This window comes from Micromesistius poutassou (assembly GCF_964030765.1).
Source record: "Micromesistius poutassou genome assembly, chromosome: 12".
NCBI lineage: Eukaryota > Metazoa > Chordata > Actinopteri > Gadiformes > Gadidae > Micromesistius > Micromesistius poutassou.
The window spans coordinates 191,294-219,142 of NC_140282.1; the positions used below are offsets into that span (position 1 = coordinate 191,294).

General features: G+C 50.2%; 3 protein-coding genes across 3 annotated transcripts in view; all 3 read left to right on the plus strand.

Annotated features, from left to right (window-relative positions):
• Positions 1-2,888, plus strand: part of phkb (phosphorylase kinase, beta) — a 53,965-nt gene extending 51,077 nt beyond the window's left edge. Inside the window, exons 28-30 of the mRNA XM_084475844.1 lie at positions 133-240; positions 762-902; positions 1,954-2,888. Of these exons, the coding sequence (XP_084331970.1) occupies positions 133-240; positions 762-902; positions 1,954-2,091 (387 nt within the window). The 3' untranslated portion in view covers positions 2,092-2,888. The remainder of the gene's footprint in view (positions 1-132; positions 241-761; positions 903-1,953) is intronic.
• Positions 2,889-3,582: 694 nt separating this feature from the next.
• LOC311356062 (uncharacterized protein) lies at positions 3,583-8,051 on the plus strand (the record flags this gene model as incomplete). The annotated part of the gene is made up of 5 exons (XM_084475845.1): positions 3,583-3,594; positions 5,810-6,100; positions 6,257-6,476; positions 6,678-6,835; positions 7,326-8,051. The coding sequence occupies 5 exons, from the start codon at positions 3,583-3,585 to the stop codon at positions 7,326-7,328; spliced, it is 684 nt and encodes a 227-aa protein (XP_084331971.1). The 3' UTR covers positions 7,329-8,051.
• An 8,790-nt stretch (positions 8,052-16,841) lies between these two features.
• The window catches only part of adamts18 (ADAM metallopeptidase with thrombospondin type 1 motif, 18), a gene marked incomplete at both ends in the record, with an annotated part of 16,614 nt that continues 5,606 nt past the window's right edge, over positions 16,842-27,849 (plus strand). Inside the window, 5 exons of the mRNA XM_084475846.1 lie at positions 16,842-16,943; positions 17,072-17,150; positions 20,671-21,029; positions 26,606-26,740; positions 27,485-27,626. Of these exons, the coding sequence (XP_084331972.1) occupies positions 16,842-16,943; positions 17,072-17,150; positions 20,671-21,029; positions 26,606-26,740; positions 27,485-27,626 (817 nt within the window). The remainder of the gene's footprint in view (positions 16,944-17,071; positions 17,151-20,670; positions 21,030-26,605; positions 26,741-27,484; positions 27,627-27,849) is intronic.

Consider the following 27,849-nt stretch of genomic DNA (forward strand, 5'->3'; position numbering starts at 1 on the left):
GGGTGGTGGTGGAGGTGGTGGTGCTTGGGGTGGGGGTGGTGGTGGTGGTGGAGGTGGTGGTGGGGGTGGGGTTGGTTGACTGCCGACTGAGGAGAGAGTGGAGGTGATGGAGTAATCTGCTTCTCTCCTCAGCAACCCACCCTGTCGGACATGACCATGTACGAGATGAACTTCTCCCTGCTGGTGGAAGACACGCTGCAGAGGATCGTTCTGCCCGAGTACAGACAGATCATCGTGGAGGTAGGAACCTTTAAATATATTTAAATATATCTGTGTATATTCACTATATATTAACCTTCATGTACATACACATGTATACGTATAATATAAAGTGCTGAGCATTCAAATGCAAAATGAGTGGAATGAAAGTATGCAGAATGAAATACATTTCAATCCAATTAAATACAATTCAATATTATTAAATACAGTTCAAAATGATTAAATACAATTCAATTCAGTTCAAACTAATTAATTTGAATTCAGTGGAACTCTTTGAAACCATATTTCATTCTGGAGTTTGAAAGAAGTTTGTTATTATGGAAGAAGCAACATGTAACAAGACAACGTTTTCTCGCAGGATGTGAGGATAGTTTGTGGCTCTCGATTGGTCAGAACAGCACCAATTGATCGTTCATTCAAGCTTTGGAAACAGTAGCATGCCAAAGAACAGAAGAACCAGCATCAACGTGGAGGACAGTCCGTAGTAGGTGTGGTTGTCTCGTATCTCCTCGCTGATGAAGGTCCTCTTCTGTCTTGGCTAGCTGCTGATGGTGGTGTCCATCGTGCTGGAGAGAAACCCGGAGCTGGAGTTTGCTGAGAAGGTGGACCTGGACGGTCTGGTGAAGGAGGCCTTCCAGGACTTCCAGCGGGATCGCAGTCACCTGCAGGGCAAAGAGAAACAGGTGGGAGGCGTCTATCTTGTTGAGTTACTTTTTAGCAGGATGCAAGTGATGCTGATGCGGCTCTCAGCTGTGCCAGAGCGTTCACAGTTGCTAGGGAACCACCTACCTGCAGCCAGTTTGTAGAACGTCTCAGCCCGTCTCCTCACAAGGAGTCTCAAGCAGTTGCGTTGTGAATCTTTGGTCTGATCTGGGCTGGTACATTTGTAGTACTATTTAATAGTACTGTAGCGTCTCGCCGCTCCACTATATTTTACTGCTCTCTGGCGCTGAAGTCGTTCATCAGGGTAGGGGACGGCTAATGTTCTTTCTCTAATGTCTTCACAGGGGTCACCGACATTGGGCTTGTACTATTGAACCATAACTCATTTCTGCCATTTTATTTCAGCTATTTACTTTCAACCGTAGCCCTCAAAAATATGCTTGAATAGCATTTACTATTTACTATGAAATAAGTTAATTCAAAAGTAAGTATGAGAATGATTTATTTTTACGACACCAGTTTGACTCGGCAGAGTTACAAATCACCTGGGAGGGAGGAAACACCCTAACTAACCTTACTACCCCTAACCCTAACTTACTAACCATCCTCAGTCTGACCCAGTGGCAGGGAGAGAGGTCAGCACATATCTGGTCACTTCCTATGAGCTGTGGACAACGTGAACGTTCTCCTGAGGGAGAGTTTAAAGGTCCCATGACGTGCCACCAGGTGTGGTGTGATTAGCCATTAAAAGCCGTTTTGGAAATCTGCCCCTTATGACATCACAGGTGGGCGTGTCCACCAACGGCTTGTAACGGCTAATCACACCACACCTGGTGGCACGTCATGGGACCTTTCAGAGATTGGAACAACAACAACCTAGAGTGGAGAAAATACGTTTTTAGGTCAAATAATTAGACAAGCAAGAGACAAGCAATATCTGAAACAACCGAGAGCAGATATCCCTCTCTCTCCTAAACCAGAGTAGCTGAGCAGACTAGCCCTCACCCTGCTGTCCCTCCCTCCCCTCCCCCCATGTGTTCTGAAGGCTGACGTAGCGCTGTGTGTTTACAGGACAGCATGGAGGCCTTCTACAACAGCCAGCCCATGGGCCACAGGGGCACCTCGTCCTACCTCAGCAAGGCTGTCATCGTCCAGCTGCTGCAGGGAGACCTCAAGCCCTGTAGAGAAGACCCCTGCTCCGTCAGCTAGACCCCACCAGCCTCCACCCTGACGACTCCTCCGTTTCTAGACCCCACCAGCCTCCACCCTGACGACTCCTCCGTTTCTAGACCCCACCAGCCTCCACCCTGACGACTCCTCCGTTTCTAGACCCCACCAGCCTCCACCCTGAGGGTGGAGCTAGTGCTGGTGGAGCATGACCTGTGTGTAATAAATAGCGTGGGCGTCATTCAAGACAATGATTTAGTTTCTGCAAGAAGAGGCTCTCGGCCTAGCTCCCTGGGGGGCCACGTCTGGGGCACCCCACCGCCGTGGTCCATGTTGACCCCTGACCCCTGGCCTACACCCCCACACTAGCCTCCCTTCATCACCAAGGCAACCCATGACAGAGCATATAGATATAATGTATAGATATAATATATACATTCTAGAGTTGAAATGATCCGGTACACTGCCCTGTGATGAAGAGCATCATGTGATAGAGATGAATAACGTTGTTAACCCACCCCCGCCTCACATCCTCTGCAGAAGGAGACTTGATTTGCTAACTCAGCGTGAAGCCACTGTTTGAATGAGCTGCAGATGTTTATCTGTGAAGGCCTTCCTGTGCCTGTGGAGCCAGCAGACTGTAGCTGTTGTCTTCAGGAGCCTCGAGGGCTCTGCTCTGCTTCTATTGTGTGTTACTGTGTTTTTTGTGCACCGATTTGATCCACATAAACCCTTGATGACCTTTGTTTGACTCTGTTGTTCTTCATTCAACGGTTCTATTGTTAATTGATTCAGTGCTGTTGTCATCACCATTAAATGTGGATGTGGGAGTGAGCGTCTTTGATTCATTGGTTCATATCGTTTGTGGAACACCACACTTGTAGTTTCTGGGGTTTCATAACTTAACCTCAAGAGGATTCTTTAGCAGGCGAGCTGAGGGTTAGGAATCAAGAGTCCAGACGTCCAGTTCGTCTGAATCGGACTCTGCTCGGCCCGTTCATCACTAAAATCATGGGAATCAAACCTAAAGTAAAACCGGTTTAAAAAGCACAGTTGTGTGTGTTTTGTGTGTACATAACAAACCACCGTCATAAATACTTTCTCTTGGCAGGTAGAATGGGCGCAATGAAATAGATACATTTTGCCATGAGGCTACAATATATAATCTTAATGTGAATGTAATATGTATTAATTAACATATGATTAATGATCACTATGACAGTCTTAATTAACATATATATGATGAATAGATCACTATGACACTCCCCTGGGAGAGACAGGAGGAATCCAGTCCATATGCCTATTAAAGCCTCTAGCAACCTCTATCAACCCAAAGATCATAAGAACCTGTCACTCATATGGAGCTCACAGCCAATCACCTTTCTGTTTCTATTAGTAACTCATTAGTTCTTAATTGACTTCGCCTGTGTCGCCCTCAGCTCCATATAAAGCAAACCCGGAGTCCGATAACGTTGATTGTTGTCGTCGGGTTGCGGAAATGTACCGGACCATCCGGACATCGGGGTCCCCAACATGACCCCCGCAGTGAGTCCTCACCGTTTATACGTGCTGGTTGAAGTGGTTCACCTTGGTTTGTGTATCGCATCTCTCTCCATCACACCCAATCTGGATCTGTTCTTCTTCATTGAACATTCGACCGCTCGAAGTTGGTTTAAGTTGTAGTGCAGAGTTGTCGTGTTTCTGAGGTTTAAAGCCACGGGTGGACTGACCGACTGACCTGCGGACCACTCGACACTGGGACGGCTGCAAGCCTGCAACATTGTGAAAGTCCGTCGTTTGGGAAAACTGGCCTGGAAACGAGAAGGAAAGGAAAGTCCAACTGGCGGGGACTACATCTGGTCTGTTTGCCGTTGAAATGCCGCTGGGGTGCATGAACCCAACGGGGTGGCGGTTGGCGGTTTCGGTTACAGGTGGCGGTTTCGGTTACACGGTTGGTTTTTGGCTCGGTAGAAGGTTGGCCTTCTGGACTTGGACAGTAGATGCTGTCTGATTTGCACATGCGCACACTGTCCCAATATGTTACATTCTTTACTTTCTACTTTCAATACATTTGGAGCTGCTGTTGAGGGCTGCTTCAAGTTTGATTCCGTGCTTGCGTTTATTTTCTTATTCTGTGCAGTGTGGTTCTTTATTTGCTCTGTGTGGTTCTTTATTTGCTCTGTGTGTTTCTTTATTTGCTCTGTGTGTTTCTTTATTTGCTCTGTGTGGTTCTTTATTTGCTCTGTGTGGTTCTTTATTTGCTCTGTGTGGTTCTTTATTTGCTCTGTGTGGTTCTGTATTTCCATCGTGCAGTGTGGTTCTGTATTTCTATGCGCAGTGTGGTTCTTTGCTTGCTCTGTGCAGTGTGGTTCTGTATTTGCTCTGTGCAGTGTGGTTCTGTATTTGCTCTGTGCAGTGTGGTTCTGTATTTGCTCTGTGCAGTGTGGTTCTTTGCTTGCTCTGTGCAGTGTGGTTCTTTATTTGCTCTGTGTGGTTATTTGCTCTGTGCAGTGTGGTTCTTTGCTCTGTGCAGTGTGGTTCTTTGCTCTGTGCAGTGTGGTTCTTTGCTTGCTCTGTGCAGTGTGGTTCTTTGCTTGCTCTGTGCAGTGTGGTTCTTTGCTTGCTCTGTGCAGTGTGGTTCTTTGCTTGCTCTGTGCAGTGTGGTTCTTTGCTTGCTCTGTGCAGTGTGGTTCTTTGCTTGCTCTGTGCAGTGTGGTTCTTTGCTTGCTCTGTGCTGTGTGGTTCTTTGCTTGCTCTGTGCTGTGTGGTTCTTTGCTTGCTCTGTGCTGTGTGGTTCTTTGCTTGCTCTGTGCTGTGTGGTTCTTTGCTCCGTGCAGTGTGGTTCTTTTATTTGTGCAGTGGTTTTATTTACTGTGTTCTTATTTACTGTGTTCTTTTATTTGTGCAGTGGTTTTATCGAAGCCGTGTTGGGAGCTCTTACACCAACAGTTTGGAAGCGTTTTTTCCAGTGCAACTGTGCTGTGAACTTGACATCTATATTTAAATTGACAATGTTGAGTGCCTTAGAATTCTGTTTGGTTATCCTAAACCCCTTTACTGGCAACTGAATAATTAATTTAGTTCATGCCTTAATGGATAAAACGATATTCAAGTTAACGCTGGGACCGCATAGTTGCAATGCAAACACCAATTCTGACTCGTTTATGCTTCTAGAGTGGTCGAGACACCATATGAAGTTTAATTGATAAGACGAGTCGTACCCTAAAGGCCGATAAAGAAGTTCTCCTTGATTCAGGAGATGCTTTATGAACCACCTCCAGCGTGCATGTCCGTTTACCGTCTCTGAATAAACCACGTGTTGAACCATTACTACTCGATCGTTTCTAACCACGATACCAGAGGATTTAAATTACGTTTAATCGCCCCTCGGATGCAATTTTTTAATCGGACCAATTTTACATTTCAATAATCGGTCGTTTGCATATTTCACCTTGGAAGGGAACGACCAAGATCAGCAATAAGGTAAGTTGATCCCTTTCTATTTATTGAAGCACTAAACAGGTCAGGCTTACCGACTGTACCAGAGCCTCCTGCTAAATGAGGTTCTTACTGACTGTACAGAGCCTCCTGCTAAATGATGAATGGTTCATGCTTCATATTTTATTTGTCATTTAAGAATTCCAAATGATTTACAAACCGTTTTTATTATCAGGGTTTTTATTAAAAAGCGGTTTTCTACAGAGCCGACCACTGAGGGCGGAGCAGCGGGTGGAGGCCAGGAACAGCGGGCGGCGTCCAGGAGCGGAGTGGGGCGGCGTCCAGGAGCGGAGTCCAGGAGCGGAGTGGGGCGGCGTCCAGGAGCGGAGTCCAGGAGCGGAGTGGGGCGGAGTCCAGGAGCGGAGTGGGGCGGCGTCCAGGAGCGGAGTCCAGGAGCGGAGCTGGGTGGAGTCCAGGAGCGGAGTCCGGGAGCGGCGGCGGGTGGAGTCCGGGACCAGGAGCGGTGGAGGCTGGAGACCAGGAGCAGCAGAGGCAGGGAGCGGTGGGTGGAGGCTGGAGGTCGGCGGTGGGACGCTCCAAAAGAGGCAGAAGGGTGAGACATGGAGCTGTGGTACAGCTTCACTCTAAAGGGCTCAGTAAGGAACCTTCAGACGATGGACCTTCAGTGAGCTAATGAGGAGTCACACGTGTCATCATCAACAGGAGACTGAATGAACAGCGAGATAATGGAACATTTGTTACGTTTCAGAAGGACTGGGGCGTTGGTCTGGAGGAGGTCAGCTGGAGGACCTGGAGGTGGAGGACCTGGAGGACCTGGACCCGGAGGTGGAGGACCTGGACGACCCCGACCTGGACCTGGAGGTGGAGGACCCGGACTTGGAGGTGGAGGAACCGGAGGTGGAGGACCCAGAGGTGGAGGTTCTTGGAGGGTGGTCTGTTAAGACCAACCAGCTCCTCGTCCAGGGAGGGTAAGCTCTTCTTCCTCAGACAACCAACAGTTGACCTGATCATCTAAACGTTCTGGATCAGGAGCGGGTGGTAGAGCTAGTTGGGAAAGTGATTAATTAGATTGTAGTTAACGGTTAACCTCAGTATGGGTTTGTAGCTCTTAGTGGTGAGGACACACTCTGGTTTATCAGCCAATGGTAACGGGGTGTTGGCTTCACCAGACCTGGTGCTGAGGATCACTGCTCTGGTCATCTCATCCGTCCTCATCTGGGAAGAGGACCAGAGGCCCCCCGTGTGGACCAGAGGCCCCCCGTGTGGACCAGAGGCCCCCCGTGTGGACCAGAGGCCTAGTGTGGACCAGAGGCCTAGTGTGGACCAGGTAAGATTATAATCTTGATTGCGTTTGCATTCAGTAAACAGATTTCTGGTTTATTTATGAATGCTTCCGCCCTGTGGAAGGAATATGAATATCACCTAACCCTGTGTGACGCTGTCATCTAACCCTCCCTCTGAAGGTTTTCCTTCAACCATCAACACCTGAAGGTTTCCCTTCAGGTGTTGATGGAGGAACAGATGTGCAGCAGATGTGGTCGTAGTGTGAGACAGTTAAAATCAAATCAATTAATAAATATATATTTTATTTTTAGAAACCTGGTAATCCAGTACTTGGACTCTTTTGTTGTAGGGATTTTAATGCTTTGCTTCAGTCTATATAAAACCTGAATTGCTAAATGTAATGACTTCTGTTTGACACCAGATGGTGCTGTTACTGCATTCATGGGCATTTGGATGCTTTTCACATTTGGTTATCAAAATGTCTTCCAAGTCAGCAATGTGAAACTGACTTTACTTTTTGCATTACTTCACAGTAGATGAACAGTCGATCTACACCAGTGTCCTCCTCCGCTCCACCCTGAGGATCCCTGGCTCCACCCGCACACCTTACATCTACATGGATCTACACCCAACCCCACCACATACACCACCACATACACTCCCTACTGTTATCACTTTACTGCTTTAACTTTTAAACAAACTACATTATGTCACTCCACGTTTTGGGGATGTATGTTTTGATCAATCTTTTGATTTGTATATTTTAATTCTGAACACATTAACAGTAGCTGGGAACCCTCTTTTAAGGGAGTGACTAAAGGGACTAGGCTGGAAGCGAACTTGAGCACTTATCTTAACCCTAATGCCGCAATTTAACCACAAATAATAAGGCCTAAAATAACTTGACTCTCTAACATGGTACCTAAACTTGACAATCTAACCTAAACATCTCAAATGCCTAAAATCGTTGAACTTAACCGACTGCCTTAAATCGCTTTCCTAAACTTGACCAATACCTAAACTTGCTTACCTGAAGTTAATCTAATACCTAAACTTCTAAAAGGACTGAACTCGCTTACTTAATACCTAAACTTCTAAAATGCCTAAACTCGCTTACCTAAACTTCTAAAATGCCTAAACTCGCTTACCTAAACTTCTAAAATGCCTAAACTCGCTTACCTAAACTTCCCTAAAATGCCTTAACCCGTTTACCTAATACCTAAACAAAACAATCTTCAATAAAATTACTAATGCCTAAACTTGACCGTATAACTTGGCATCCCTAAAATGTTCTATTTAAAACGTTTCATCAAGTTAACTTCTTAATCTTAAACTCAATAGTTTAAACTTAGACTAAACCAGTCTAGTCTCTTGGTCACTCCATTTAGTTAAAGTTTCCTCTTCCCTGTTGGGTTCAGTTTTAATTCTCCAGGGCTTGAAGTGCATTGGATGACATTTGAACACTTGTTGCTTCATAAATAAACACGCTTTATTTTTAACCGGTTTAATGTTTCTTTTTTTCTCTTAAGTGGATTTGGGCCAATGGAGCCGTGATGCTATGATCTGAAGATGTCTCACTGCACTATAGCTGGTAACATGAAGCAGGTGTTAAATGGCTGGATGTCTTTGTTCCCTCTGTGTCTAAACGGGTTCTATACAGATGTGTCTCCAGCTACCTGCAGCACCCACCTCTGCTACAAGATGGGGGCAGAGAACTGCAGGTAACCCTAGGAGTGAAAGAGTTCCACTATATGCTATTTGAGGGAAGACCCTTATGAATACAATAACATCTAAAAGATGTATGCGCCTAAGATCTTTTATTTAGTGTTATTTGTTTGAAACGCCTGTGTATTGGCATCATACAAACATGTGTTCTATATTGTCAAAGGGAAGTACAAATATCTTATAAACAAGAGCAGTGGACCACGTTGGGAGACTTTATGGTCTCTGGAAGGCTGGCAGTCTGGAACAAGGCTTTACCTGCTGGTCTTCGTTGGTCTATCATGGGGCTTAATGTGGACCCCTGATGCAGACCAAACCACTCAGCCATCATTAGTAAGCCCAACGTCTAAATCCTTAAGTGTGTATATTTGTGTGCGTATGAGGGTGTATTTATGTGCGTACTTAGGCCCAATCCCATTTCTCTCCCCTTAACAAGAACACTTGCTTTGAGTGCCCTTAGCTGCAAGTCAGCTCCTGAGCTGGCTAGTGTTCAAGGGTTAATTTTTCAACCCTAAGTATTGGGACACCCTACCCCTTTGTGGGAACGTGCAAAATCTAGGGTTAGGGCTCAAATCTAGGAAGGGGGGGAATTGGGACAGGGCCTTATATTTGTGTCGAGAGGGGCTCTGTCTGCTCTGAGGACATGCAGATGCTGACAGCGTCTGTGGTGATTACGGATTACGGGTAATGACAGTTGATTGTGTCTAATGATAGTGGATGCAGTTGAACTCTGCAGAGTTATAAGTTATATAATATATGTATATGAGTTATAATGTCTGACGTTTGAGATTTGAATAGCACAAAAGAACAAAGATGAATCGAATAGCACCCTTTATCCTTGTTAAGATGTTTAATCTCCGTTCCTACGGTTCGAGTGAAGTCTGTACGCAAACCAGGGGCAAGACTCAGTGATGTCACAAAGTTTTATTGAGTATCTTAAAACCCAATTTTATCTTGGACAAGATCAATAAGGTACCATACAATTATTTATTTACACAGTACAGTGAGAACCCTCCTGTGAGGCCAGACCTGGCCTCTGTCTGAGCCTCATGCAGCTGAGCTGGTAGTCATGAGGAACATCACTACTTCACTACACTAGCTGCCTTGTGCTAGCTGTTGTGTAGCAGCATGGTGGCTCACCATCACTTTGCTGCTTAGCTAGCACAAGGCATCGAACGTGTTTTCTAAACTCTACCAAGCCTTGATATGATGGCGTCTCTGGCTTTCATGTGCTTACATTTGTGTCTGTCTTGCAGTGCTTTGTTCTCCACTAATGACTCAAACTGATCCATTCACACCAATCAGGGCGGAAAATCCAACAGCCCAACGCCCCCCCGCTCTCTCCAGAACATACGTGTGTCCACACACTCACAGGGAGACGGGGGGGCCCTGCTGTAACAGATCACTGGGAGGAGCCTGGAGGGAGGGAGGGAGGAGGAGAGTGAGGAGAGGGTGGAGGGAGGAGAGTGAGGAGGAGAGGGAGGAGAGTGGAGAGGGAGGAGGGAGGGAGGGAGGAGAGGGAGGAGGGAGGGAGGGAGGAGAAGAGAGAGGGAGGAGGAGAAGAGAGAGAGAGGGAGGAGGAGAGTGAGGGAGGCAGGGGGTGAGGGAGGGAGGAGAATGGGGAGGAAGGGGAAGAGTGAGGTGAGGGAGGGCTGAGTGCAGTTGTTGTTGTTTGTAGTTCTTATATCACGCCAACATAACGGGTGAAGGAGGGGCTCATTAGAGAGAGGGGTGAGTAGGTGCTGGGGAGGGGGGGGGATAATGAGCCCCAGCGGTCTTTGTCCTCGAACCTCTAACATGAGCTGGAGGCGTCTGGACGGAGGGTCTGACAGACAGGAGGCTGCTGAGCCAGGAGCACTTTAATCCAGAGGTCTGGTTTAATCCCAAAAGTCTTTAATCCCAGGGGTCTGGTTTAATCCCAGAGGTCTGGTTTAATCTCAGAGGTCTTTAATCCCAGTGGTCTGGTTTAATCCCAGTGGTCTGGTTTAATCCCAGAGGTCTGGTTTAATCCCAGAGGTCTATAATCCCAAAGGTCTGGTTTAATCCCAGAGGTCTGGTTTAATCCCAGAGGTCTGGTTTAATCTCAGAGGTCTTTAATCCCAGAGGACTGGTTTAATCCCAGAGGTCTTTAATCCCAGAGGTCTGGTTTAATCCTAGGGATCTTTAATCCCAGAGGTCTGGTTTAATCCTAGGGATCTTTAATCCCAGAGGTCTTTAATCCCAGAGGTCTGGTTTAATCCTAGGGATCTTTAATCCCAGAGGTCTATAATCCCAGAGGTCTGGTTTAATCCCAGAGGTCTTTAATCCCAGCGGTCTATAATCCCAAAGGTCTGGTTTAATCCCAGAGGTCTGGTTTAATCTCAGAGGTCTTTAATCCCAGAGGACTGGTTTAATCCCAGAGGTCTTTAATCCCAGAGGTCTGGTTTAATCCCAGGGGTCTGGTTTAATCCCAGAGGTCTATAATCCCAGAGGTCTGGTTTAATCCTAGGGATCTTTAATCCCAGAGGTCTGGTTTAATCCTAGGGATCTTTAATCCCAGTGGTCTGGTTTAATCCCAGGGGTCTTTAATCCCAGATGTCTGGTTTAATCCCAGGGGTCTGGTTTAATCCCAGAGGTCTATAATCCCAGAGGTCTGGTTTAATCCTAGGGATCTTTAATCCCAGGTGTGGGGGAAGGTGGGCGAGCAGACTGTCTGCTCTGTCGCCTCGAACCAGATTGGGCCGGTCCGGAAATTGACCGAGTCACGTCCTCACATCTAGCTGTCTGTCTGTCTGTGAGTGTGTGTCTGTGTATCTCTCTCTGTCTCTCTCAGTCTCTCGCTCTCTGTCTCTCAGTCTCTGTCTCTCGCTCTCTGTCTCTCTCAGTCTCTCGCTCTCAGTCTCTCTCAGTCTCTCTCTCTCTGTCTCTCTGTCTCTCGCTCTCTGTCTCTCTGTCTCTCGCTCTCTGTCTCTGTCTCTCGCTCTCTGTCTCTCTGTCTCTCGCTCTCTGTCTCTCTCAGTCTCTCGCTCTCTGTCTCTCTGTCTCTCTGTCTCTCGCTCTCTCTCTGTCTCTCGCTCTCTGTCTCTGTCTCTCGCTCTCTGTCTCTCTCTCTCTGTCTCTCTCAGTCTCTCGCTCTCTGTCTCTCGCTCTCTGTCTCTCTCTCTCTCTCTCTCTCTCTGTCTCTCGCTCTCAGTCTCTCGCTCTCTGTCTCTCTCAGTCTCTCGCTCTCTGTCTCTCTCAGTCTCTCGCTCTCTGTCTCTCTGTCTCTCGCTCTCTGTCGGTCTCTCGCTCTCTGTCTCTCTGTCTCTCGCTCTCTGTCTCTGTCTCTCGCTCTCTGTCTCTCTCTCTCTGTCTCTCGCTCTCTGTCTCTCGCTCTCTGTCTCTCTGTCTCTCGCTCTCTCTCTCTCTCTGTCTCTCGCTCTCTGTCTCTCGCTCTCTGTCTCTCTCTCAGTCTCTCTCTGTCTCTCTCTCTCTCTCAGTCTCTCGCGCTCTCTCTCGCTCTCTGTCTCTCTCTCTCTGTCTCTCGCTCTCTGTCTCTCTCTGTCTATCCGTTGAGAAGGTCTCACCGGTCTCAAACTGAAATGGAGAAGCAGCCTCTGTTGTGACTTGTATGGATGACAGGCGTGAGGTAGATTACAAAAGGTCTCTCGCTCTCTCTCTTTCTCTCTTGTTCATTCTCTCTCTCATTTCCTTTTCCTTCTCACTACTTCTAATGCCTTGGTGCACAGACGGGACAGGGAGTACACATACACACATGCACACACATGTGCATGGTGAGTATTATAAAGACTATCCAGTGGTGTTCCTGCACGCCTCCTCATCCTAAACGTTGAGGGGCAGTGACCTCTCCTCCTCCTGCTGGGGCCCTCAACTGAACAGCATTAGAACTTCAACCCTACTGCAGGGTCCTGGGCTGCTGCCTCAGAGAGGCAGTTCAGAGGCAGTGATCAGAGAGGCTGTTCAGAGAGGCTGTTCAGAGAGGCAGTGTTCAGAGGCAGTGTTCAGAGGCAGTGATCAGAGGCAGTGTTCAGAGGCAGTGATCAGAGGCAGTGTTCAGAGAGGCAGACCCACACAGATGGCTTCATGAGGCAGACAGCTCTGATGTTGTGGGGGTGCAGGTCGTCTGTGGAGTCACAAACTACAGCAGCACTTTTGGATTTCCTTCCCGGGTTTTTCCCATTCGAGAGTCGACGCTGCTGACAGGAGATGAACTGATGTTGATGAAGAGGAGCATCCAGTGGTTAGCAGATGCAAACGGACCACGAACAGCTTCAATCCTGTCTGGGTTCCATGTTTATAATGCTGCCAATAATGACCCTGACACACGACACACAGTGGAATCTCTGACCTGAGTGTGTGTATGTGGAAGTGGGATGGGGCCCTCAGCTGTAGTGGGGCCCAAAATCCTGGGCCCTGCACCATTTTTCATTTTTAATGAGCTCAGGAGGCTCTGTGTATATATGTAATGCTTGTGAGCGCCCCCCAGGTGGTACTGCACCCCATACACACTTCCTGAAGTGTATATCGTTCAGCCAATCCCATGTGGCCAAACTGATCACATGGTTTGTGTTATGGAAAATGACTAGGCCTGCTAATCAGACCTCAATTGAGCACATGCAGAAGGAGCACATGTTGTGAGATTTTCACTTGAAGAATGTTAGAAGGTAAGTCTATCAGAGTAGTTACCAGATGGCTATTCAGATGGGCTCGCCAGAGCTATCCTCTAGCTTTTGCCTTGCTTGCTGATGAGCTTGATGATTTTTCTCTCTCTCAGTTGTTCGTTAGGATGCGTAGCTCCTGTCAAAGATGTTCGGTCCTCCTCTATACGCTAAGATGAGCCCGTTAGTAAGGTGTTGTTTGACTCTGCTGTCCTCTACCCCCAGCGCCTCGCCGGGGTCCACAGAGCCCAGCTGGACAGATAGCAATGTAAAAAAATGTGGCCCCACCATGTTGGCCAAAAACGTAAAAAAGTGTATAATGTTGCTTAATGAAGTGATAGTTGTGATCAGGATTTTTTGCTTATATTGCCAGATTTTTTGTCTAGCTGTAGAAGTGTGTGTGTGTGTGTGTGTGTGTGTGTGTGTGTGTGTGTGTGTGTGTGTGTGTGTGTGTGTGTGTGTGTGTGTGTGTGTGTGTGTGTGTGTGTGTGTGTGTGTGTGTGTGTGTGTGTGTGCCAGTATGCTACCAGACCGTGGCTAATGACGATTCAGTGTAAAAACACAGTCTGCTCATCGCTGGGCGCAGAATGAAACAAATGAAATCCTCTCAGCGACCGACAACAGTAACACACATTCAGGAGAGGAACACGCACACACACTTTACATCATTCAACAACACATTCAGAGGAACACATTCAACCAATGACCATCACCGCTATATATCACATGACATATTTCAGGTTAGATTAGCCCTGGTACACTAAGGGTTAGATTAGCCCTGGTACACTAAGGGTTAGATTAACTCTAGTACACTAAGGGTTAGATTAGCCCTGGTACACTAAGGGTTAGATTAGCCCTGGTACATAAGGGTTAGATTAGCCCTGGTACACTAAGGGTTAGATTAGCCCTGGTACACTAAGGGTTAGATTAGCCCTGGTACACTAAGGGTTAGATTAACTCTAGTACACTAAGGGTTAGATTAGCCCTGGTACACTAAGGGTTAGATTAGCCCTGGTACACTAAGGGTTAGATTAACTCTAGTACACTAAGGGTTAGGTGGAGGGGGGGGGCAGGTGGAGGGGGGGGGCAGGGGGGAGCAGGTGGAGGGGGGGGGGGGGGCAGGGGGGAGCGGGGGGGGGGGGGGGGCAGGGGGGAGCAGGGGGGGGCAGGTGGGAGCAGATGGAGGGGGGGGGGCAGGTGGAGGGGGGGGGCAGGTATCTCCTCCATCCAGCCGTCATCAAAGAGCTTCTGGAGGGGAGAAAATGAGTCCCGCCTCCAGAACCTCATTGACACCTGATGACACACACACACACACACACACACACACACACACACACACACACACACACACACACACACACACACACCCCCGTGTGTAGGACGACTGAGGGCTGACGGCTCGTTGCCAGACGACCTGTAAACCCAACGAGAGCCGAACCAGGCGGCGAACTAGCCCCCTAACCCTACTAACACTACTAACACTAACTCTAACCCTACTAACACTAACCCTACTAACACTAACCCTAACCCTACTAACACTAACCCTAACCCTACTAACACTAACCCTAACCCTACTAACTCTAACCCTACTAACACTAACCCTAACCCTACTAACCCTAACCCTAGAGGAGTCATCTACCTCCACTTAGGAGGTCTCTGCCCCCTAACCCTAGAGGAGTCATCTACCTCCACTTAGGAGGTCTCTGCCTCTCTGAACAGCCTCTCTGAACAGCCTCTCTGAACAGCCTCTCTGCCTCTCTCTCTGAACAGCCTCTCTGAACAGCCTCTCTGAACTGCCTCTCTGAACAGCCTCTCTCTCTGAACAGCCTCTCTGAACAGCCTCTCTGAACTGCCTCTCTGAACAGCCTCTCTGAACAGCCTCTCTGCCTCTCTCTCTGAACAGCCTCTCTGAACAGCCTCTCTGCCTCTCTGAACATCCTCTCTGAACTGCCTCTCTGAACTGCCTCTCTGAACAGCCTCTCTCTCTGAACAGCCTCTCTGCCTCTCTGAACAGCCTCTCTGAACTGCCTCTCTGAACAGCCTCTCTCTCTGAACAGCCTCTCTGCCTCTCTGAACAGCCTCTCTCTCTGAACAGCCTCTCTGCCTCTCTGAACTGCCTCTCTGAACTGCCTCTCTGAACAGCCTCTCTGCCTCTCTGAACAGCCTCTCTGAACAGCCTCTCTGCCTCTCTGAACAGCCTCTCTGAACAGCCTCTCTGAACAGCCTCTCTGAACAGCCTCTCTCTCTGAACAGCCTCTCTGAACAGCCTCTCTGCCTCTCTGGGACTACAGAGTCCTCTGGAGATAAAGTCCTTGATGTCGGGTCGCAGGAGTTTGCAGGATCCAGTCAGGAGAAGTGATACCACAGAGGGGGCGGGGCCTGTGGTGAGGGGGCGGGGCCTGTTGCTGGTCCCACCTGACGGAACATTCTGGTCGTCAACCGGTGGACCGTATGCTATAGATGCTCATGTACACCCATCACCAAAGCACTGGTGGACGAGATGAACTCGAGTCCAATCAGGGAGAAGTCTCCAAACTAGAACTACACACAGGAGGTCCCCTGTTATTTTAATCAAAAGCTACAATATGCTACATTCATTTATAGATTTTTTCCCCCAGATAACCATTTCAGGTCTCAATAGAATATAACCTGTTCAGCTGATTGTAGGAATCAAGCTCATTTTGAAAATACAAACCATTGTAATTTGGTGTCTGATTGTGGACATGAATCAAATGGGATATTTAGCTCAACTCTTATACGCATAAATTATTCTAATTGTCTGTTAAAGTGTGCGTGTGTGGAGTGTTTGGAATGCCTATGAAGTAAACTTATTATACTAATACTAATGTATTCCATTCACTCAGAACCAAACCAACCCAATCTTATTTCACCTCCAGCTCTTTACTCCTAAAGATTTAAAGCCATATTTAACCAATTTGGCGTTGTTGGCTGGATAAATAAAAGGTAAATAATTAAAAGTTGTTTGTGGTTAAAAAAATAAAAAAATAAAGGATTAACATATTTTACCAATATACAATTTGACTTCTCATCATCACGTCTTCATGATGATGAGAAGTAACCCGGGAGCATTAAGCCATCACTGCTTTAAACCAGTATTAATAAAATAATAATAATCCAAATGTTGTGAAAACATAGCACGCAAATACAAAAAGTAAGCAGCCCTTCAGTAGGCCTTGTACATGTATTATCTTGGAGCCCTATAACTTTGGATCTGACAGCATCCATGGATTAAAGGCAACGGGCGGTAAAGCGTGTCACACTCAGCAGGCTCATTGAATAGGATCTCGGTCACTTTTTGCACATTCAATGTCGGGTAACTGAAAAGCAAGCAGCAACTTTTTCAATCGAATCTCTGGGAGTAAATGAGGCTGCGCGCTGATTGGCTGGGCGGCTGGTGGTCCACCCCGGGGGGCTCATGTGCGGGATGTTCAGGCAGCACCGGCTCCCGGTGAACTCCGTCTAGGATCCCCGCTCCAGCCAGGCGCACGGTGCCGTCGGCTCAAAGTACCGGTGTGGTGCCAAGGTGCTGCCCCGGCTGTCGAGAGAAAGGGGACGACTGTCTGAAACAAGTGAAGTATGAGTGACAGTTGCATGATGCGCCACGCCAGCGGCTCGTCACCACTTTTGCGCTTTTTCCGGAGGTAACGGATCCAAAGCGTGCGTGCCATTATGGATTGCCTTTTGCTTCTGATCTGGACTTTACCTATACCGCTTGTTGGCTGTTCCTCAGTCAAACTGCTGCCTACCCTGCTGTCCTGGAACGTCATGAAGGCATGTACATGCATTCATTGCTATTTATTGAGTCGGCACACATGCGTGTGTCTATTTGGATGTAAAAGTGTGGATTGTTTCCGCTGCGCTTCTCTCAAGTTGTTGCTACCTGTCCGTGTTTTGTGCAGACGCTGCAGATCTGTTGCTCACATTCCATACTCTCCGCTGCGGCCGCAGACTTCCAGGACAACCACGGATTGAATCAGGGTAGGTCACAGACTGTAGACTGTAGTGTAGACTGTATCAGGGTAGGTCACATGCAAGACCGTTTGTTTTGTAAATAGATGATATGTGAATGAACTGAAATGTCTAGCTATAACAAATGACAAGGTTCTTTGTTAAAAATGTGACGTGTGTTAAGGTAGTGATTGTAATGCAAAACCTTTTGAACAGGTATGGACAAAGCCGTTGTTAAATACTTATTCTGGAAGCACATCGGCAAAGCACTGTCAAATAAATCCTAGGAGGATAGGGTAGGAAAATAACCCTTAAAGGTTTTAATACATAGGACAACTACATACAACTTTAGATAAACCATAATAGTCCAAATTACAATTTCACAACAAGGTAAGCCGTTATGGAATTACTTTTGAACATTTCAGGTGACTGTAACAGCTGTTTGAAGGGTTAGATACACACATACCATAGACTAGATACATACGTTTACATCATACACACATGGATGTGTATGGAAGGGAAGTATTGCCTTATGAGTTATAATGAAGTCAATCTGATATTTGATATTTTTATTTATTTAGCTTTGAGCCAAACTCACTTTCACACAATCACTCACATCCCATTGGAGGAGAGATTGCATTGTGTTCCGATTTTAATAAAGTTGCGAAAGGCCCCCCATAGTCATGTCTGATAACCTTACTAGTTAAGGTTAACCTTACTAGTTAAGGTTAACCTTCCTAGCTAAGGTCAGACAATACAAGCAGACGATACAAAGCCACTTCTAGTGCATCCATGCAGCAGAGGCTAGGGGGAGGGGTCTAGACTGTAGACTGGACTGCAGACTGTAGACTGGACTGTACACTGTACACCATAGACCGTAGGGTGTACTGTAGACTGGACTGTAGACTAGACTGGACTGTAGACTGGGCTGTACACTGTAGACCGTAGACCGTAGGGTGTACTGTAGACTGGACTGTAGACTAGACTGGACTGTAGACTGGACTGTACACTGTAGACCGTACTGTAGACTGGACTGTAGACTAGACTGGACTGTAGACTGGACTGTACACTGTAGACCGTAGGGTGTACTGTAGACTGGACTGAAGACTGTCGACTGCAGACTGTAGACTGGACTGTAAACTGTAGGGTGGACTGTAGACTGTAGGGTAGACTGTAGACTGGACTGTAGACTGTAGTGTAGAATGTATACTGTAGACTGGACCGTAGACTATACTGTAGGGTAGACTGTAGACTGTAGTGTAGACTGTAGGGTAGACTGTAGGGTAGACTGTAGACTGTATACTGTACTGTAGACTGTATTGTAGACTGTGTACTGTAGACTGTATTGTAGACTGTATACTGTAGACTGTAGGGTAGACTGTAGGGTAGACTATAGACTGTAGTGTAGACTGTAGACTGTATACTGTAGACTACTGTAGACTGTAGGGTAGACTGTAGACTACTGTAGACTGTAGGGTAGACTGTAGACTGTAGTGTAGACTGTATACTATAGACTGTAGTGTAGACTGTAGGGTAGACTGTAGACTACTGTAGACTGTAGGGTAGACTGTAGACTACTGTAGACTGTAGGGTAGACTGTAGACTGTAGTGTAGACTGTATACTATAGACTGTAGTGTAGACTGTAGGGTAGACTGTAGACTACTGTAGACTGTAGGGTAGACTGTAGACTGTAGTGTAGACTGTATACTGTAGACTGTAGACTGTAGGGTAGACTGTAGACTGTACTGTAGACTGTAGACTGTATACTGTAGACTACTGTAGACTGTAGGGTAGACTGTAGACTGTACTGTAGACTGTAGGGTAGACTGTAGACTGTAGGGTAGACTGTAGACTGTATACTGTAGACTACTGTAGACTGTAGGGTAGACTGTAGACTGTAGTGTAGACTGTAGGGTAGACTGTAGACTGTACTGTAGACTGTAGGGTAGACTGTAGACTGTAGGGTAGACTGTAGTGTAGACTGTAGACTGTATACTGTAGACTACTGTAGACTGTAGGGTAGACTGTAGACTGTAGTGTAGACTGTAGGGTAGACTGTAGACTGTAGTGTAGACTGTAGGGTAGACTGTAGACTGTAGGGTAGACTGTAGTGTAGACTGTAGACTGTATACTGTAGACTACTGTAGACTGTAGGGTAGACTGTAGACTGTATACTGTAGACTACTGTAGACTGTAGACTGTGTACTCTAGACTGTAGTGTAGACTGTAGACTGTAGTGTAGACTGTAGACTGTATACTGTAGACTGTACTGTAGACTGTACTGTAGACTGTATACTGTAGACTGTAGACTGTATACTGTAGACTGTAGTGTAGACTGTAGTCTATACTGTAGGGTAGACTATACTGTAGACTGGACTGTAGACTGTAGTGTAGACTGTATACTATACTGTATACTATACTGTAGGGTATACTGTAGACTGTACTGTAGACTGTAGTGTAGACTGTATACTATACTGTATACTATACTGTAGGGTATACTGTAGACTGTATAGTGTACTGTAGACTGGACCGTAGACTGGACTATAGACGGTAGGGTAGACTGTAGACTATACTGTAGACTGTACTGTAGACTGGACTGTAGACTGTAGGGTAGACTGTAGGTCTTGGACGGGACCGTCTGAAGTCCAGCCCCCTCACCCCTGGACCTGACTGTCTCTCCCCTCCCCAGACCCCCTCACCCCTGGACCTGACTGTCTCTCCCGTCCCCAGACCCCCTCACCCCTGGACCTGACTGTCTCTCCCCTCCTCAGACCCCCTCACCCCTGGACCTGACTGTCTCTCCCCTCCCCAGACCCCCTCACCCCTGGACCTGACTGTCTCTCCCCTCCCCAGACCCCCTCACCCCTGGACCTGACTGTCTCTCCCCTCCCCAGACCCCCTCACCCCTGGACCTGACTGTCTCTCCCCTCCCCAGACCCCCTCACCCCTGGACCTGACTGTCTCTCCCCTCCCCAGACCCCCTCACCCCTGGACCTGACTGTCTCTCCCCTCCCCAGACCCCCTCACCCCTGGACCTGACTGTCTCTCCCCTCCCCAGACCCCCTCACCCCTCCCCAGACCCCCTCACCCCTGGACCTGACTGTCTCTCCCCTCCCCAGACCCCCTCACCCCTGGACCTGACTGTCTCTCCCCTCCCCAGACCCCCTCACCCCTGGACCTGACTGTCTCTCCCCTCCTCAGACCCCCTCACCCCTGGACCTGACTGTCTCTCCCCTCCCCAGACCCCCTCACCCCTCCCCAGACCCCCTCACCCCTGGACCTGACTGTCTCTCCCCTCCCCAGACCCCCTCACCCCTGGACCTGACTGTCTCTCCCCTCCCCAGACCCCCTCACCCCTGGACCTGACTGTCTCTCCCCTCCCCAGACCCCCTCACCCCTGGACCTGACTGTCTCTCCCCTCCCCAGACCCCCTCACCCCTGGACCTGACTGTCTCTCCCCTCCCCAGACCCCCTCACCCCTGGACCTGACTGTCTCTCCCCTCCCCAGACCCCCTCACCCCTGGACCTGACTGTCTCTCCCCTCCCCAGACTATGTGTTCGTCACGCCGGTGGAGGTGGACTCCGGGGGTGGCTACGTCTCCCACGACGTGATGCGGAGGAGCCGCTACGTCTCCCAGGACGCGGGGCGGAGGAGCCGGCGCAGCAGGAGGTCGGCCCCGCCGGGCGGGGTCCACTACCGGCTGTCGGCCTTCGGGCGGGACCTGCTCCTGGACCTGCGGCCGTCGCCCGTGGTCGCGCCGGGCTTCGCCGTGCACACGCTGGGCCGTGACGGCGTGGTCGTGGCGGCGCCAGGAGACCCGGGAGCAGCGATCGACGGCTGCCTGTATCAGGGATTCATCCGCAGCGAGACGCCGTCCTCCGCCGCCATCTCCACCTGCTCCGGACTGGTAGGTTGTTGGTTCTTTATCTCCGGACTGGTAGGTTGTTGGTTCTTTATCTACGGACTGGTACGTTGTTGGTTCTTTATCTAAGGACTGGTAGGTTGTTGGTTCTTTATCTCCGGACTGGTAGGTTGTTGGTTCTTTATCTCCGGACTGGTACGTTGTTGGTTCTTTATCTAAGGACTGGTAGGTTGTTGGTTCTTTATCTCCGGACTGGTAGGTTGTTGGTTCTTTATCTCCGGACTGGTAGGTTGTTGGTTCTTTATCTCCAGACTGGTAGGTTGTTGGTTCTTTATCTCCGGACTGGTAGGTTGTTGGTTCTTTATCTACGGACTGGTACGTTGTTGGTTCTTTATCTAAGGACTGGTAGGTTGTTGGTTCTTTATCTCCAGACTGGTAGGTTGTTGGTTCTTTATCTCCAGACTGGTAGGTTGTTGGTTCTTTATCTCCAGACTGGTAGGTTGTTGGTTCTTTATCTCCAGACTGTTAGGTTGTTGGTTCTTTATCTCCAGACTGGTAGGTTGTTGGTTCTTTATCTCCGGACTGGTAGGTTGTTGGTTCTTTATCTCCAGATTGGTAGGTTGTTGGTTCTTTATCTCCGGACTGGTAGGTTGTTGGTTCTTTATCTCCAGACTGGTCGGTTGTTGGTTCTTTATCTCCAGACTGGTAGGTTGTTGGTTCTTTATCTAAGGACTGGTAGGTTGTTGGTTCTTTATCTCCAGACTGGTAGGTTGTTGGTTCTTTATCTCCGGACTGGTAGGTTGTTGGTTCTTTATCTCCAGACTGGTCGGTTGTTGGTTCTTTATCTCCAGACTGGTAGGTTGTTGGTTCTTTATCTAAGGACTGGTAGGTTGTTGGTTCTTTATCTCCAGACTGGTAGGTTGTTGGTTCTTTATCTCCGGACTGGTAGGTTGTTGGTTCTTTATCTCCAGACTGGTAGGTTGTTGGTTCTTTATCTAAGGACTGGTAGGTTGTTGGTTCTTTATCTCCAGACTGGTAGGTTGTTGGTTCTTTATCTCCGGACTGGTAGGTTGTTGGTTCTTTATCTCCAGACTGGTAGGTTGTTGGTTCTTTATCTCCAGACTGGTAGGTTGTTGGTTCTTTATCTTCGGACTGGTAGGTTGTTGGTTCTTTACAATTAGAGTTAGTCCCCAGCGGGTCAGACCCAAGAGGGTTACAGAGGGGGAGAGAGAGAGAGAGAGAGAGAGGAATGTTAATTCATTGTCTGAAGTGCTCCTGGGCCCGGCTGAGGCTGTACGGACGGACGGCCGTGGGCGGACTCATTGTCAGAGCGCTATGGAGGGGAGACAAGAGGGAGAGAGGAACTGTCCTCCCCCCCCCCCCCCGCCTCACTCACATCGTGGACACTCTCCTTTCAACTGAGAGAGAAGGTGGACAAAGATGAACAGAAAATACTCTGAAAAGAAACTGTCGTCCAGGACCACAAACACACACACACACACACACACACACACACACACACACACACACACACACACACCACACCACACCACACCACACCACACACACACCAGAGACATGGGCTGGTTCCTGGCTGCTGTGGTTTCTTTGTTTTGTCCGTGCGGAGGCGTCCGTCATGGTGAGCAGATGGAGCCACGTGTTTGATGAAGACGAGGGTATTAGGAGCAGAGGGGGGGATTACACGCCGTCCCTTTAATGATGGATCAGGAGCTGCAGCCCTACAGCTGGGGATGAGGGTTCTGCTGTCCTGCAGTCGCTCCTGTCCTGTGGCCCCCCGCGTGCGTGCGTGCGTGCGTGCATGCGTGCGTGCGTGCGTGCGTGCGTGCGTGCGTGCGTGCGTGCGTGCGTGCGTGCGTGCGTGCGTGCGTGCGTGCGTGCGTGCGTGCGTGCGTGCTCGCTCGCTCAGTGGAGCGCTGAATGAGCGATTCGCCGGCAGCACGCGGCCCGTTTGTACCTGTCCACTTCTCCGCCGCCGCATCCAAGCTAGGAGAGAGAGGGCCCTCAGCCATCATTCAGAGCCGGGCCCCGGGGAGCGGCGGGCCCCTGGGAGCGGCGGGCCCCTGTGTCTGCCACAGTGATGTAGTGCCTGCTGTTATGTGCCAGCAGGAGGCGGGGGTGTGTGTGTGTGTGTGAGAATAGGAGAGTTGGGCAGCAGACACAAGAGGAACAGACAGTGTGTGCGCTGTGCTGTGTTTGTGTTTGTGTGGTTCCGGGCTGTGTGTTTGTGTGGTTCCGGGCTGTGTGTTTGTGTGGTTCCGGGCTGTGTGTTTGTGTGATTCCGGGCTGTGTGTTTGTGTGGTTCCGGGCTGTGTGTTTGTGTGGTTCCGGGCTGTGTGTTTGTGTGGTTCCGGGCTGTGTGTTTGTGTGTGGTTCCGGGCTGTGTGTTTGTGCGCTGTGCTGTGTGTTTGTGTGGTTCCGGGCTGTGTGTTTGTGTGGTTCCGGGCTGTCTGTTTGTGTGGTTCCGGGCTGTGCGGGTCTGTCTCACACTAGACTAATGGCCGCTGTTGAAGTTTTCAAGTGGCTCACAGAACTCAGACAAACACGGCCCATCCATCACAGGGCGGCCTCCTGCTGTAGTACTACTGCTGTAGTACTAGGGTTAGTACTACTGTTGTAGTACTACTGCTGTAGTACTAGGGTTAGTACTACTGTTGTAGTACTACTGCTGTAGTACTACTGCTATAGTACTACTGCTGTAGTACTACTACCTTCACATGCACTTGTTCCAGGATGCTCACCAAGGGCCACCCAGACTGGAGGACCCTCAGGGTGTCCAGGCCCTGGTCTGGCTCAGACTGGAGGACCCTCAGGGTGTCCAGGCCCTGGTCTGGCTCAGACTGGAGGACCCTCAGGGTGTCCAGGCCCTGGTCTGGCTCAGACTGGAGGACCCTCAGGGTGTCCAGGCCCTGGTCTGGCTCAGACTGGAGGACCCTCAGGGTGTCCAGGCCCTGGTCTGGCTCAGACTGGAGGACCCTCAGGGTGTCCAGGCCCTGGTCTGGCCCAGCGGGGTGTGGGAGGCTCGTCTCCATAAGGACTCATTGTTCATGGGCCTGGTCCTGTGTGTGGAGAAGAGGAAATGAAGCACTTTCTCTTCCAGATCCAAATCTCCTTGAAACATGAAAGAGTGAAAGAGAGCATGACTCTGTCGTCTCTGTCTGCCGTTTCCTTTCATCTGACAACATGACGCCACCCCTCTCCGCCTCACACTGCTTCTTCACCCCGCCTCGTGTGATGGGGTGAGCAGTCAGGAACTTCCTCATGGGTCACATGTTTCTGCTGAGCTGGCTCACAGATGTGCTTCAGAGCTTAATGACGGGCTTGGGTCTCCTGCCCATGGAAGCACTTTCTCCTTGAACTTATAATATCATGGTTGGGAAACCTTGAAAGAGCTTCTAGTTTACACAGCATCAAGTGACCACACTGTCTGTCATAAGAGTCCCTTCCTAACCCCTGAAGCGCCCGGCCCTCTGTTGGCCCGTCTGGGGAGTGGAGCACTGAACCTGGTAGACTGCCCTGACGCAGAGAGAGCATCCCTACGCCAACACTGTGAAGCCTGCCCTGCTGATTTGTACCGCGTGATGTTGTGTATCCTCCACACACGGCGGTACTCCCAGTGTCCACGAAGCCTAACCCCCGGACGCAGACATGGTGAGAGACGATGCTGCTCAGACGGAGCTGGTAGAACGTGTTGATTCGGGGACTTGTAGAGGGGTCAGGGTTGGCCCTAACCCCTCAGTGATCTAACACTATATCGGCCCATATTCTCCGCCCATATTTGCGTTTTTTACGTGTATCGCATCTGCCATTTTTTTCGCAGATATTTTTTTAAATTATATTTTTTGTATTTTTTCCCAGCATGATTTAGAGACGGCTCAATAAATGTTCCTTTTTTAAACTGAGACTTGTAACATTTGTTATCATCATTGTGTCATTTTTATGATGTCAGTTGAGGGAGCAAAAGCAGCATCGGCTCCAAATATCGGCTCAAGAAAATCGGTATCGGCGTATCGGTCATCGGCCAAGGCTGATGAAAATAAATCGGTATCGATATCGGCCCTAAAAAATCCATATGGGTGGATCCCTAGTCTGATGTGCTTTGAATCAGACGTCATCTTGCGAGCAGCTGGAATGTTTCAGGTTGAGTTCACCAATCAGCTCACGGTTCTGAGGTGAAGGCGGGTTCCTCTGGGTTGAGTTCACCAATCAGCTCACGGTTCTGAGGTGAAGGCGGGTTCCTCTGGGTTGAGTTCACCAATCAGCTCACGGTTCTGAGGTGAAGGCGGGTTCCTCTGGGTTGAGTTCACCAATCAGCTCACGGTTCTGAGGTGAAGGTGGTTTTAGCCCTTTATCCAGAGCCACAGATAGGGCTGAGGCATGTTGCTCAAGGGAACCAGGGATGGAACCCGACACCTTTGGGCTTGGAGTGGATAGCCTGGCCGCCGCAGCCCCTGGAGCATGTGGATATGTACTGTATATTCATAGTGGGTTATGGACTGTAATCCTGCTTGTTCTACGATGGGAACAAATGAGGAACACATGGCTAAACCACCTGTCCTGTAATCACACTTCATGGAAAGTGCTGCAAACGAGGCGAGAGCCAAGTGGGAGTAGAGCGCCAGGGAGGAGCAGTCTCTACTCAGAGGTATAATCTCCCTATCAGGGGCTGGATGCTGGCAGCTCTGCCCCGCTGGTCACCTTCTCACTGCACATCTGTTCATCTGATGACAGGGTGGGGCCCTAAGTATAGCCTGGGACCGGGCCGGTGGGTATTGAGGTGACCTGAGGTTCATGCATGCCTTCCAAGGTATGCCTTCTTTCTGCTGCCTCAGCAAAAAGTTCAGCTTTCTCTCTTCCTCCCTCTCTCTCTCTCTGTCTGTCTGTCCCTCCCTCTCTCTGTCTGTCTGTCTGTCCCTCCCTCCCTCCCTCTGTCTGTCTGTCCCTCCCTCCCTCTCTCTCTCCCTCTCTCTCTCTGTCTGCCCCTCCCTCCCTCTCTCTCTCTCTCTGTCTGTCTGTCCCTCCCTCTCTCTGTCTGTCCCTCCCTCCCTCTCTCTGTCTGTCTGTCCCTCCCTCTCTGTCTGTCTGTCCCTCCCTCCCTCCCTCTGTCTGTCTGTCCCTCCCTCCCTCTCTCTCTCCCTCTCTCTCTCTGTCTGTCCCTCCCTCCCTCTCTCTCTCTCTCTGTCTGTCTGTCCCTCCCTCTCTCTGTCTGTCCCTCCCTCCCCCTCCCTCTGTCTGTCTGTCTGTCTGTCTGTCCCTCCCTCTCTCTTCCTCCCTCTCTCTCTCTCTGTCTGTCCCTCCCTCTCTCCCTCTCTCTGTCTCTCCCTCATCTCCCTCTCTGCGGGGTCCTGCTCCTGCGGGGTCCTGCTCCTGCAGGGTCCTGCTCCTGCGGGGTCCTGCTCCTGCGGGGTCCTGCTCCTGCAGGGTCCTCCTCCTGCGGGGTCCTCCTCCTGCAGGGTCCTGCTCCTGCGGGGTCCTGCTCCTGCGGGGTCCTGCTCCTGCAGGTCTTCTGCTGAGACCATCTGCAGCTCATCCAGAGTACTGCCCTCCTCCTCCTCCTCCTCCTCCCCATCTGTTGCTCATGCCTGCTGTTCTGTGCTCCCCAGTCAGGTCTGATCCGTGTGTCTGGGGAGGAGTTCTTCATCGCCCCGCTGCCCCCCCACCTGGCCTCCCGCCACAACTACAGCGCCCCTAGTGGCCACCACCCCCACGTGGTCTACAAGAGGTCTGCAGAGAGCCTGGTGCACCACGGAGCCCCCCAGCCTCCCCTTCCCCCCCAGCAGGACCCCCGGCTGCACCACCTCCACCCCCAGCAGCACCACCTCCAGCACCTCCACCCCCACCAGGACCACCTCCACCTCCACCACCTCCACCCCCAGCAGCACCACCTCCACCAGCAGGGAAAACTGCTGAGGCAACACTTCTGCGGTCGTCGCAAGCAATGTATGTAAGGAACCGTCGGCCTGCTGATGCTCTGCATGGTGGACTCCACGGCTCAGCTCCTCACGGGGGGGGGTTGAGGGGGGGGGGTGGTGTGGGGAGGGGGGGGTTGAGGGGGGGAGGGTGGTGTGGGGAGGGGGGGGTTGAGGGGGGGAGGGTGGTGTGGGGGGGGGGGGGGGGCTCCTGACCTGTAGCACCACAGGCTTACGCCCGGGCCATGAAGCCACACACCGGTCAAGAACCTGATTCACAAGCCCTCTCTCTGTCTCCCCCCTCCTCTCTCTGTCTCCCCCCTCCTCTCTCTGTCTCCCCCCTCCTCTCTCTGTCTCCCCCCTCCTCTCTCTCACTCTCGCCCTTGCTCTGTCTCTCGCCCTCCTCCCTCCCTCCTCTCTCTCTGTCTCTCTCTCTCTCTCTCTCTCTCTCTCTCTCTCTCCCCCTCTGTCTCTCTCTCTCTCTCCCTCCCCCGCTCTGCTTTGTTAGCTCCCCCCCAGCCGGCCCCACCCCCCCCCGGTGGGGGCCCCGGGGCGGGGCGGGGCCGGCGGTCCCCCATCCCCTCCGTCGGGGGGGGGGGGCTGACGGTGGAGACCCTGGTGGTCGCCGACCGGAAGATGCTGGAGAAACACGGCAGAGAGAACGTCACCACCTACGTCCTGACGGTCATGAACATGGTGAGGGCGGAGCAGGAGGGTGGAGCAGGAGGGTGGTGCAGGAGGGTGGAGCAGGAGGGTGGTGCAGGAGGGTGGAGCAGGAGACGGTGTAAGGGGTGGTGCTGGGATGGTGTAGGGGTGGTGTAGGGGTGGTGCTGGGGTGGTGTAGGGGACGGTGTACAGGGTGGTGTATGGGTGGTGTACAGGGTGGTGGAGGGGTGGTGTAGGGGACGGTGTAAGGGGTGGTGTAGGGGTGGTGTAGG